The 12,726-nt window shown below is 30.0% G+C and overlaps 1 protein-coding gene across 3 annotated transcripts; it reads left to right on the top strand.

Annotated features, from left to right (window-relative positions):
• The first annotated feature begins 231 nt into the window (after positions 1-231).
• LOC111642122 (protease-associated domain-containing protein 1-like) lies at positions 232-11,971 on the top strand. 3 transcript variants are annotated; one of them, XM_023388404.1, is made up of 6 exons: positions 232-447; positions 781-886; positions 7,161-7,273; positions 8,266-8,375; positions 11,145-11,312; positions 11,394-11,971. In XM_023388404.1, exons 2-6 carry the CDS (start codon positions 781-783, stop codon positions 11,512-11,514), a joined length of 618 nt encoding a protein of 205 aa, XP_023244172.1. In that variant the 5' UTR covers positions 232-447; the 3' UTR covers positions 11,515-11,971. The 3 variants fall into 3 exon arrangements, with proteins under 3 accessions (XP_023244172.1, XP_023244171.1, XP_023244173.1); XM_023388405.1 differs by lacking the exons at positions 232-447; positions 781-886 and adding exons at positions 2,464-2,525; positions 2,859-2,964; XM_023388403.1 differs by lacking the exon at positions 232-447 and having other exon boundaries at positions 742-886.
• The last annotated feature ends 755 nt before the right edge of the window (positions 11,972-12,726 follow it).

The following is a 12,726-nucleotide window of genomic DNA, read 5'->3' as shown; positions in this document are numbered from 1 at the left end:
ACGTACGAAATTGTAATATCATCGGTTTAACATTGAAATCCGTAAGTAATATAAAATTGGTTGAGCGAAATAAAAATATCAAATACAGTAGAGCGTCGATTTTCCGAATCAATTGGGGACTGGGGTTGTCCGGATAACTGATATTTCGGATAACTGATTTACGTACGAAAAAATAGTTTAACGTATCCGATGTCGAAATTTTTATCCNAAAAAGAAGTTTTTTCACATCTGTCATGGGTTCGCCCACAATGGGCAGCCTGGCGTAAAGGAAGAGGCCCGACGTATCCAAAACAAAACAAAATAATGAAAACTTTCGTGCCAATCCGAACGTGAAACAACATTCCAAAATGGCGCTTTAACGCCCGCACTACATTATACAGCGATTTTATTTGAAAAATGTTTGACTAAAAAGAAAATGGCGGACGTGTTACTTTGAATTTAAACTAAGTATCGTCATCGTTATTATTTTTAATTTTAAAAAATATATTTTTTTAAATAACAAATCTACTAGAAATAAAAATAAACGAAATAAAATTTTAAAATAAATCTAATAATTAACACAAGTAAAAGGATTCGCTTCGATTATTGGTCATAAATTTAATATAAAATTTTAAAATTTTTCAGAAAATATAAGCAAATAATATAATTAAAATTAAAATTTATTATTATCATTATCATTATTTTAAAGAAATTTAATTTGTAATAAATATTGTAATAATTATTAACCAATAAGGAGTCGGAATTATCGTAAATGTGAGTCATCCTGTTGGTTTCTTATAGATGGGAATGGTCAAAGGAAGAACGTGGTTTTCGGTACACGTGTTTCTCCATAATATTTATAAACTGCAGTTATTTTGTCTTTTATTGAATATTTCGGGATATTTATGTGAGTATTTGGTTAAATTTACATCGTTGTTAGAGATCTACGAATGTAGAATTTGAAAATTAAAAATGATTTGTCAGTGAGAAATTGATACATAAAATTTTATAATAATAATAATGGTAATGTGATTTATAAACCGTGTCAATTACACAAATATCCAATGGACAACATCAATTATCCTATGGACAAAAAAGGCAATTGCCTGAGGTCCCAAAGTAATCTTTTGTAAGAAAATGTTTTTCCCTGTAGAAAAATGTCTGAAGTCAATACTGTACAAGAGGTCCCCTAATTCAAAATTGCCTGGGCCTTACAAGCTATAATGTGCCACTGTTTGTGGCTATATTATTTTAAACTATTACAGTAAGACCTCATTTTATGCTTAGGATGTATTCCTAGCCAAATTTCTTTTCTCATAGACGCCAACGTACACACCCGAAATATTTTTTCTTTTGACTTTTTTGGACTTTTGACTTTTAGTTGGTCTCAAAACGTGGAGATTTACACAACACTAACGCCAGTCCTTGACTAAAAGGAAAATGGCGGAAGTGTATTCAATTTTCTTCCAACATGTAATATATTCTATCTCCCAGCTATTAACTAAATTATAATTTAAAAAAGCATGGCTAATACACCGAATACTTAAGCGTTTATTTAATTATCCGCAGCGTCATGCCCGACCGCGTATATATCTAGCTGAAGACAAAACACTTAACTTACCGTTTCTTGTCAGTATCCGTTTAAAATCCGATCGAATAACTCGTAAAAAATATTTAGTAGACGAGATAGCGTTTGTTTCTGTCTTCTTCCACTGTTCAGATGCTGTATGGTATCTTACATTTCGGATTTGTTCGACATCATTTTCAATTATTCCGCTGACCAGCACACTCGCATCCTATGAAGAAAATAGTCTCAGCGTATGCAAATTAGTTAACAGCGCGAGACTAATAGGTTATTAAATAACTTTCGCGTTTTCAAACTCTGGTTGGAATGGAACACCTCTTTCAAAAATTACGTTAATTTTTTTCCATTGTTTCTTCATCAGTTTATTATTTCCATTGCAGATTGCTTTCCAACGACGTTATGCAAATAATGGCTTCTGTCAAGTCTAGCCAGTTGAGTATGAATTACAATCGGCTTTATTCACAAACGTGCACATAATCCAACACTTATAACACAGTTATATTAATTTAAAATGCAAGAAATATCAAACAGCAACAAAGGATAAACACGAATAATGCTCCTAATAAACATAAATATATTTATACAAGTTATAAATACATCAAAAAGGAAGTGAAATTCAAATGTAGAAGCATCGTTCAAATTTTTCTCGAGTTTAGTGTTCGAACTCTGGAACGTTAATAGTTAGAATCGTTCGAATTATGATTCTAACTCTCTACGACATTAAAAAGAACTTTTTTCACATCTGTCATGGGTTCGCCCACAATGGGCAGCCTGGCGTAAAGGAAGAGGCCCGACGTATCCAAAACAAAACAAAATAATGAAAACTTTCGTGCCAATCCGAACGTGAAACAACATTCCAAAATGGCGCTTTAACGCCCGCACTACATTATACAGCGATTTTATTTGAAAAATGTTTGACTAAAAAGAAAATGGCGGACGTGTTACTTTGAATTTAAACTAAGTATCGTCATCGTTATTATTTTTAATTTTAAAAAATATATTTTTTTAAATAACAAATCTACTAGAAATAAAAATAAACGAAATAAAATTTTAAAATAAATCTAATAATTAACACAAGTAAAAGGATTCGCTTCGATTATTGGTCATAAATTTAATATAAAATTTTAAAATTTTTCAGAAAATATAAGCAAATAATATAATTAAAATTAAAATTTATTATTATCATTATCATTATTTTAAAGAAATTTAATTTGTAATAAATATTGTAATAATTATTAACCAATAAGGAGTCGGAATTATCGTAAATGTGAGTCATCCTGTTGGTTTCTTATAGATGGGAATGGTCAAAGGAAGAACGTGGTTTTCGGTACACGTGTTTCTCCATAATATTTATAAACTGCAGTTATTTTGTCTTTTATTGAATATTTCGGGATATTTATGTGAGTATTTGGTTAAATTTACATCGTTGTTAGAGATCTACGAATGTAGAATTTGAAAATTAAAAATGATTTGTCAGTGAGAAATTGATACATAAAATTTTATAATAATAATAATGGTAATGTGATTTATAAACCGTGTCAATTACACAAATATCCAATGGACAACATCAATTATCCTATGGACAAAAAAGGCAATTGCCTGAGGTCCCAAAGTAATCTTTTGTAAGAAAATGTTTTTCCCTGTAGAAAAATGTCTGAAGTCAATACTGTACAAGAGGTCCCCTAATTCAAAATTGCCTGGGCCTTACAAGCTATAATGTGCCACTGTTTGTGGCTATATTATTTTAAACTATTACAGTAAGACCTCATTTTATGCTTAGGATGTATTCCTAGATGACAAAGTGTTAAACGAGGTCATCTTAACGCAGTAAATAGAGAAAGTGGTACGTGCAACCAAAAATAAAAAACTTTTACTTTAATTCTAAGTTATTTTTATATTAACTTGCATAATAATATATGTTACATAACACAAACATATGCACACAGAAATATAAAGTTCATTTTTATGGTGAAGTCATTTGTTGCTTTCTTTTTTCTGTCGTCAAACAAATGTCGGTAGCAGGAGATCTCATCCAAAACACCTCGTCTTGCTTTTGCACTCCTTTCAAAATCTAGATCATTTGCACATAAATTAATAACGTTTTACGCATCGCTCAGAATCATATTGATAGCGTGGATGCTGTTTCGCTGTTAATGAACGTGATATATGAAAACAAATGCGTCAAACATACATAGATTTAGGGGAAATACGGTGCTATGACGAATTGCCACCTTTTGCCGATTGATTTGTGTTCAAGAGTAATTGTATTATATATGAATTGCGAAATGCCGCGATGATTTGAATCGGTGTGAATTTTGAGTTATTTTTTTTAGGATTCAAGCAGACTAAGTTACATTGAATTGACATTAAGTGAGGAAGTGCTAAATGAGGTCTTACTGTATTTATTTAATTTTATTTATAATTAGTATCTTATTTCCTCCCCACATCAACATAAGATCCTAACATAAATATAAGTAAACAAAACAAATAATCCTTTGTTTTTAAAATTATATAAAAATTTGCATAACAGCTGTAACATCCTCTTATTGGTTAAGGTTAACTTTTGAAGTACAGTAGAACCTCGAAAACTCGGCTCTCGATAACCCGGCACTCCAGATAACTCAGCCACACCCTGGCAAAGCAAAAACATCCTTAGTTAATAAATTTTCATTATAGACAGCTTTATAAAAGTATAAATCTCTCATAAAGTATTTTTCTGAGGTCTGTCTTATCAGGTAAATTACTGTACACAGTGTATTCATTAATTTTCATTTTCATGTAGTAAAGGCTCTATGCCTTCATAAAGGACGTACTTTTCCTTTGTTTAAGGATATTTGGGCAGTTTATTCTCTGTTATATTCTCAAGTAAACAATACATACAAGCACAGTACAGTATTTTCTGAGGAAACACTCGTACTTATTTTCTTAACCCCATTCCCGATAACCCGGCATTTTCACAAACTCGGCCACCCTTCGGTCCACATTAGGCCGAGTTTTCGAGGTTCTACTGTATTAGTTAAAGAACCTTAGAATAAATTTGGCTGTTGTGTAAGAAGATTTGAAGTTACAGATGAAGAGCTTATTTGAATATGATGGATAGCAATCATGCTAGGGAATAAGAAATCCTCCATTATAGTCTTATACAAGCTTAAGTAATGGCCAAATTTATAATAAAGTTTACAGAAGTCAACCTTCCACCTACTTTATATCACAGCTACTTCACGTGACCTCTTGGTTACAAGCCTTCAGAGTCCTAATTAAAAGAGCTTATTCTCACTACACGAGGTTTGAAGATAGGGATGAATTAGTTAATATTACAATTGTTAATTAATTGTATTAATTTTTCCTCATAATTAAAATGTTTTTATACTGTGTTAATAACCTATAATGTTTATTAAATTTAATTTTGGTCCATTTCAATATAAATTATAAGACAAAATCCAGTAAGAATTATGTTAAGAATCATGAACTTGTTTCCATTGAAAGCAGTCTGATTGGTTCTTCCATTCTTTATATTACATTTTGTTATTTTTTTTTATATATATTTTTAGTTATATTTATCAATCTGTTAGCTTTTCAATTTGTTTGAATTGAGATCAATTCAAATTTATATATTTAAATTTAATCTTTATGTTATAAAAAGCTCATAGCAGATGTATGTTAAGAATCAAACCAGAAAAAGAAATAGTTCGTTATAGGTTTGATATAAGATATTAAAAAATATATATCTTATTTTTATTATTTATTTAGTTTGGATTTTAATTGTTATAGACGTGATAATTTAACACATGCTATTATTATTGCAGATGTTATAATTCACTTTACTACTTTCAAGTGTTCCTTTAACTATTTTAGAAATATTCTATATGCATTTTTGTTTATTAAATTATCAATCAGTGATTTTGATTTACTGTACCGTAATTTTAACTAATAAAGATTAAATATCATAACTTGGGTTGTATTCCTAGATGACAAAGTGTTAAACGAGGTCATCTTAACGCAGTAAATAGAGAAAGTGGTACGTGCAACCAAAAATAAAAAACTTTTACTTTAATTCTAAGTTATTTTTATATTAACTTGCATAATAATATATGTTACATAACACAAACATATGCACACAGAAATATAAAGTTCATTTTTATGGTGAAGTCATTTGTTGCTTTCTTTTTTCTGTCGTCAAACAAATGTCGGTAGCAGGAGATCTCATCCAAAACACCTCGTCTTGCTTTTGCACTCCTTTCAAAATCTAGATCATTTGCACATAAATTAATAACGTTTTACGCATCGCTCAGAATCATATTGATAGCGTGGATGCTGTTTCGCTGTTAATGAACGTGATATATGAAAACAAATGCGTCAAACATACATAGATTTAGGGGAAATACGGTGCTATGACGAATTGCCACCTTTTGCCGATTGATTTGTGTTCAAGAGTAATTGTATTATATATGAATTGCGAAATGCCGCGATGATTTGAATCGGTGTGAATTTTGAGTTATTTTTTTTAGGATTCAAGCAGACTAAGTTACATTGAATTGACATTAAGTGAGGAAGTGCTAAATGAGGTCTTACTGTATTTATTTAATTTTATTTATAATTAGTATCTTATTTCCTCCCCACATCAACATAAGATCCTAACATAAATATAAGTAAACAANTAACTATTTTAGAAATATTCTATATGCATTTTTGTTTATTAAATTATCAATCAGTGATTTTGATTTACTGTACCGTAATTTTAACTAATAAAGATTAAATATCATAACTTGGGTCATAAATTGTGCACACAAATTGGTACAGAACTTTTTATTAATTGTTAGTATTGATGAGCAGATTGCAAGGCTTCTACATATATATGAATTAACTAGCTGTTACCCGCAGCTTTGCCTGCGCGGATTTTGCAAGCAAACCCCATTTATATTCAGTATTTCAACAACCATGTAATTGTTATATAACACCTACCACTGAGAATGATGAGAATTATTGAGAATCAAATGAACTATTTTCAATTTGATCAATTTTCTGGAACGTTTACAATTGTTCTATAGGCAAACCAATATGCAATAACAAATTCAAATTTAAAACGGTTCAAACATTCTTAAAATCGAAATAGATAAAAATATTTATAACAATGTCTGAAATGTTATTAATTTAATACACCTAAGTACTCAATGAAGACCAAATCCTCTCCACTCTCCCCTCATAAGGGGAATTTTGAAAAATCCCTTCTTAGTGTGCATTCTCATGGCATACCCTACCACAACACAGATAAAAACAAAAAATTGCGTCTAAAATAGTATAGTAGAAGCCGTTGTTCCGGTTAAGCCTTAATGCTCTCCCTCTCCCCCATGGGAAAATTTTGAAAAATCCCTTCTTAGTGTGCATTTCCATGACATACCCTAACTGTCTACCAAATTTCACCTCTTTAGGTTCAGCGGTTTGATCTGGGCAATGATGAATCAGTGAGTGAGTGAGTCATTCAGTCAGTCAGGACAAGCAATTTTATATATTTAGATTAATAAATTTTGATTTATGTTTGTGAAACAAAGCTTAATGCTGAAATCAAAGTTATTTTAATATAACTTTTTATTCTTAGGTTCAAGACTAAACCATTCTGTAAAAGATGACTTGTTTTTTGAAATAACTGAACCTGATTATCTTAGATATACTTTTAAAGTAAGACCAGCCCAAAATTTTGGAGTGCCTTTTGTAAGTATTGCTTACAGAATAATTGAATTGTTAAGTGTTATATCTGTTTTTGTATATAGTAGAACCCCAATTAACCAAGGTTTTGCATTATCCGAGGGAAATCTGTAAGTGAATGCACTACTTTTCTTAATTCTAAAGGGCTTTTTGAAGAGAGTTTAAAACAGTAACATATATTACAAAATGATTATTCTGTTATATTTTTTATCATTTCAACTTTAATGTGAGACAAACCATTCGTGTTAAAATATAACTACAGTAATACACATTTTATTCTCAAAATTGTTATATATATATACACACTGGTGTACAAAACTTAAGCAATGATTTTTTTTTTGCCTTAACTCCGCAAGAAATCACCTGGGAGACATGAAATTCAAAATGCAGAGAGAGTATTTTATACTTAAAGGCTGAAGAAATCATACTAGTTCAAAAATTAATAGAATGCATACAGTATGGAATCAAAACCTTCTTTTTATTGTAGTCTTGCAATGTGCTCACTGACTGCACGCATCTTGCATGCCCTCACATCACAGCTGATGTGAGGGCACATTTTTACTTCACCTTTCTACTGAATTGGGTGTTTGTTGTACTGATCGCAACAATTCCTTTTCTACAATTTTGTGGCTGGCTGCTTAAAAATTACATCGTTGCTTAAGTTTTGCATGCCAATGTATATTAGCTGTATAAGAAATATTGTTATGATTAAAATCACTAGGATATGAAAAAAGACTTATAAATCTCTTTATATGTGATAACATATAAATCTCTTTATAAGTCTTTTTTATATGTTATCACATATAAATCTCTTTATAAATTTTTCAGTTATCCAAGTTAGCAACAGTCCACATTACCTTGGATAATTGGGGTTATACTATAATTCTTATTCTACTAAGCAAGTATTACAGTCCTAAAATCAATTTGCTTTAATTAAATTGCCATTCTGCAAATTATTGAATTATTCAGAGTTTATGTGGTAAATGTTTATTTTCCAGAGAGAAAGTCTAAGGAATGTTGGATTAGTTCTTGCAGAACCTCATCATGGATGTAGTCCACCCATCAATAAATATGATCTGCAGAATAATGTTGCCTTAGTAGAAAGAGGGTAAGTTTATTAACAGCAATTTTGTTTTTGCAGTTTGAAGCAGTAACTTCTAGTTAAGAAATAATAATAAAAGAGTTGATTAAATACTGAAATACAGAATTTTATGAGAGGTTTGATTGATATTGGTTATTTGATAGCTTAAAGTTTTGATTGTAGTACATTTGTTTTATTAAATTTGAACCTAATACTTCAGAAAATTTGATAAAAATTGTCATTTTGGAAAAAAAACAGATTATAACGAAACACACTTTATAATTATCAGGGATACATACCATAGGTCAAAATGTTCTTCAACCTTTATCTGTGCTTACTGGCCTCACTGAGAGTCAGATTTATCCATAAGGACAAAATTTTGGCCAGTAATATGATCTTAATATGCTGCTATCTCACATTGAGTAATCAACATGCTTATTTCTTTTTCTAGATATGACAGTTTACACTGGTCTGTTTCCTCTGTTCACATATATAAAATTTCATTCTCCATTATCAGGTTAGAAACAGATAGTCAAATATATTATTCATTGGATAATTTAGATCATACTGATCTACTTTTTCAATCAAGAATTTCACCTTTCAGAACAGAAGTTCCCAACCTGGTTGCTACCGAGTGTGACCACATTGGGAACTTTTGAGCAACCTCAAGAGAACGATTGATTTATTTGACAGCATATTAATTACTGGAGGTTGTTTCAGACTTGATATAACTACGAGGGCTATTTTTTAAATAAGGTCCATTTTTTAATAAGAAGAAAAATACTGTAAATATTAAAATATTTTTTTCCCATATTCTGCATACTTTTATCTACTTTTCTACATAATTTCCATTTTTGTTCAAGCGTTTGTCATACCGCTCAAAAATCTTTTTAATTCAGACTTAAAAGAAATCTGCCGCCTACCACCGGAAGACATTAGGCCACGTCGCTTGTCTTGTATGGCACGGCAGAGTTTTCTGAAGGTCACAATAAGCATCAGAATTGATTGTTGTACCTCTTGGCATAAAATCCACTAACAAAGTCCCTTTCCTGTCCCAAAAGACAGTTACCATGATCTTTTGTGCTGAAATCGAATAACATATCGTATCTTACAGTCGGCGGGCGACTCAATTTTCTTAAACATTATAAACTTCTACAGTTCAGCACACAGATAGACGATACAGCTGCAAAGGGCATCTAAACACGTGCAAAGCATGCTGAAAGCAGATGCTCATGCACACTGCTGCAATCGCGCATCATTCTCACTCACAAACGGACCTTATTTAAAAAATAGCCCTCGTATAATAATGAAGTGATTTAATGGAGATTTGGCAATAGAAGACATCCCTTTTTCTCAATTAGTCTGTTAAATCGAGGGTTTACTATATGTTACGTATAGGCATCCCTGTATTTTCTAGCTTTAAATTATTTAATTAAATAAAATAACAAAGTATTATATTTATTTTCACTATTCAGTTTGAAGACTTATTTCATTTATTAATGCTTAATTTTTTGCAACAAAATTTATCAATTAAAATTAAGGTTTCTTTGTAATTGTAAAAAATCTGCAACAAGTTGCATAACTTTCCTGGCTGTAATGAGATTTTATGAAAAAAATATAACTTATATTATTAATTATAATAAATAAAATTGTGTTTGGTGCCATCTGTTGCAAGATTTTATTATAAAAAAGTTTTATATTAGTAATTATAACAAAAAAAGGCAAAAGGCTTAATTTTGATGGTAGGGATGATTTTTAAAAAATGTTGTAAATGTCAATAATAATTAAAATTTTCATTAACTGATTCCATTCGAGATACGGCACATGTCCCCTCTACCTCCCCAACTCTCAAAATTCAACCACCAAAATTTAATAGCATCAATGCCCCTTATATACAAGTTATCATGCCAGATTTCATTTCTTTATCTATACCCATCCTACAATATTAAATGACATAGGGGTCAACACATATATACATACATATTCCAGCAGTGGTGTGTTATAGCTTCTTGAGGCCCAGGCAAATGTGAATTTGGGGCCCTCGTGTACAGTGTTCGCTTCAGGTATTTCTTTTGGGAAAAAATTTCTTATAAAAGATTGGTTTGGTGCTCCGGGTAATTGCCCTTTTTGCCCATAGCATAACACACCACTATATTCTGGGTATCTGTTTTTTTGTCTTTTTTGGGTTCAGAAGTGTCAAAACATCAAGATTCCAAAAATCCACAAGGTCAAATGTGACACAATTACATTATTATATTATAACAGCCAGGAATGTAACCCACTTCTTTGTTATTTTAACAGGAAAATAACAAAGAAGTAAAAGTTTGAGATGATTACAATACTTTCCCACGCTATAACAGCTGAGAAAGAACTGCAAATACATGACACGCTCCTGGTATTTTGTTTTTAACATTTATTGTAAAGCAAATCTTAAGACAACTTTATAATGTATTTTAAACTGAAATAATATCTGATTAATAATAATTTACATTGTTTCTGGTTGTACAAATTAAAGTCTAATATTTTAATAAACAAAATTCATATTTAAATATCTTTTTAAATTTAGAAATACAAAATTTTACAAATATACTTGCACCATTGCTGTAACAGTGTGCAGATGACAATATATGTAGACTATGTGATTGTCTCTTGTAGATTTAGAAAATATTTCACGTTAGTTTGCTACACAAATACAAAATTCCTTGAGTATTTTAAGTATTTCAGGCTAATGGTTATTACTAAATTACTTACTTCTTTAATTTGGAATTTCAATTTATTTTGAAATTTTATTCTTAGGAGTTGTTCTTTTTTAACAAAGTGTGTACAAGCAGACAGAGTTGGAATTCTTGCACTCGTCGTTGCGGACAACGACATAAAAAATGACGATCAGTACATAGACATGATTGACGACAACACGAAAAGAAACTGTAGCATTCCCGCTGTATTTTTATTAGGAAAAGATGGGTAAGTCATTAAACTGGTAGGTAAACTGATATATTACACATAATTAATTTAATGGTTTCAATATCAAACATTTGTAATTAGTTACATGATCAGACAAAGGTTACAAGCTCACGGACTGTCTCGTGCAATAATAAATATTCCAGTCAACATTACGACAGTACCTCTTCATCAGCAACGCCATCCACCTTGGCAACTCTGGTAAATACTCATCGTCAAAATCTATAAGATTTTCGGAAGGAGGAAAAATGGATATAATATGTTAACTCATAGGTTTCTTTTTAATTTTGTATGTTGTGTTTACGTATGGTTATTTTGATAAATGGATAAATGTTATAATATACATTTATCAAAGAAAGGAGACATAACAAAAGTACATTACTGTTATTTCTATTTTGTTAGTTGTATATTGCTAAGTTACAGTACATTTTATCAGAGTAATTTCAAAAGTTTTACTTCATTGATAAAATTACAAAAATATTTTAAAATGTTTAAATTCTATGGCATTATGTTAATAGAATAAATTACCGTAATTGCTTTTATTAAGTTCTAAAGTCTGTTTTAGTAGGAAAAACTGTGAGATAAGAGTAAGAGTAAATGTATTTAAAATATAAATCTTACGGATTGGTTTAACACTCACACAGACTGCAGTGTAAAAAAAACAGTAATTTGGTATAGAAATTTGCAGAAACATAACTTTAACTGCATATTCCTTAAATTGTCGTCTGTTTTAAAAGGGGGAAAAAAATGTTCTTTTAATAAATACACTGTATTCATTACTAGTCATTTGTTATAAAAGTTTAACTTGTATTAGATGAATTTTTGAATAGTTAAAAATAATTTTTAATTCTTACAAAACATACTGTTTAAAGTTATGAATTGATTTACCAAATACACTTCAAATTAATTTAGTTAATAAATTTATAAAATGTAGAAAAGTCTTTTAAAAGGAACTTATGACTATATTTCCTTTCAAGAAATTGTACAATATGTACTGTAAATTGTATAAAGTACTTTTTATACCAAATAAAATTTGCCAGTTTCAAACTGTTTTAGTGTTTTTTAAGTTATTGACAATAAACTACTAAAGAATTATAACTTATATAAAATGAGGATTTGTTTAAATAAATTTTCCTGCACTTGTGCCAAATTACAAAATCTTTACAGGGCGAGTCACTTAACTTTTTACCTCTGAAAATGTTTTAAGTATGCTATATAAACTTAAATACATAAAGGTTATCAATGGAGACATTGGATGTTGTTTAACTATTGTTGCAACATGAAATATGTTAAATAAAAATTAATGTTATTGAAGGTGAAAAAGTTATCATTAAATTCACCATTCAAGGTGAGTCACCTATTTACGGTATTAATCCAAGATTGTGTATGAATTTATAATAAAATGATTGAGTGTAAA

The sequence above is a fragment of the Centruroides sculpturatus genome, unplaced genomic scaffold (genome assembly GCF_000671375.1).
Source record: "Centruroides sculpturatus isolate CEXI.00-Female unplaced genomic scaffold, Cexi_2.0 scaffold1620, whole genome shotgun sequence".
In the NCBI taxonomy this organism is placed as follows: domain Eukaryota; kingdom Metazoa; phylum Arthropoda; class Arachnida; order Scorpiones; family Buthidae; genus Centruroides; species Centruroides sculpturatus.
The sequence above is the reverse complement of the archived record's forward strand: the minus strand, read 5'-3'. Positions and strand labels throughout refer to the sequence as shown.

Bases quoted from the DNA above. Each gene is read 5' to 3' on its own strand.
- LOC111642122 (XM_023388404.1), top strand. From the start codon at position 781: ATGGGAATGGTCAAAGGAAGAACGTGGTTTTCGGTACACGTGTTTCTC. The intron at 887-7,160 runs GTGAGTATTTGG...TTTTATTCTTAG, and splicing joins GAATATTTCGGGATATTTAT to GTTCAAGACTAAACCATTCT. The intron at 11,313-11,393 runs GTAAGTCATTAA...ATTTGTAATTAG, and splicing joins TTTTTATTAGGAAAAGATGG to TTACATGATCAGACAAAGGT.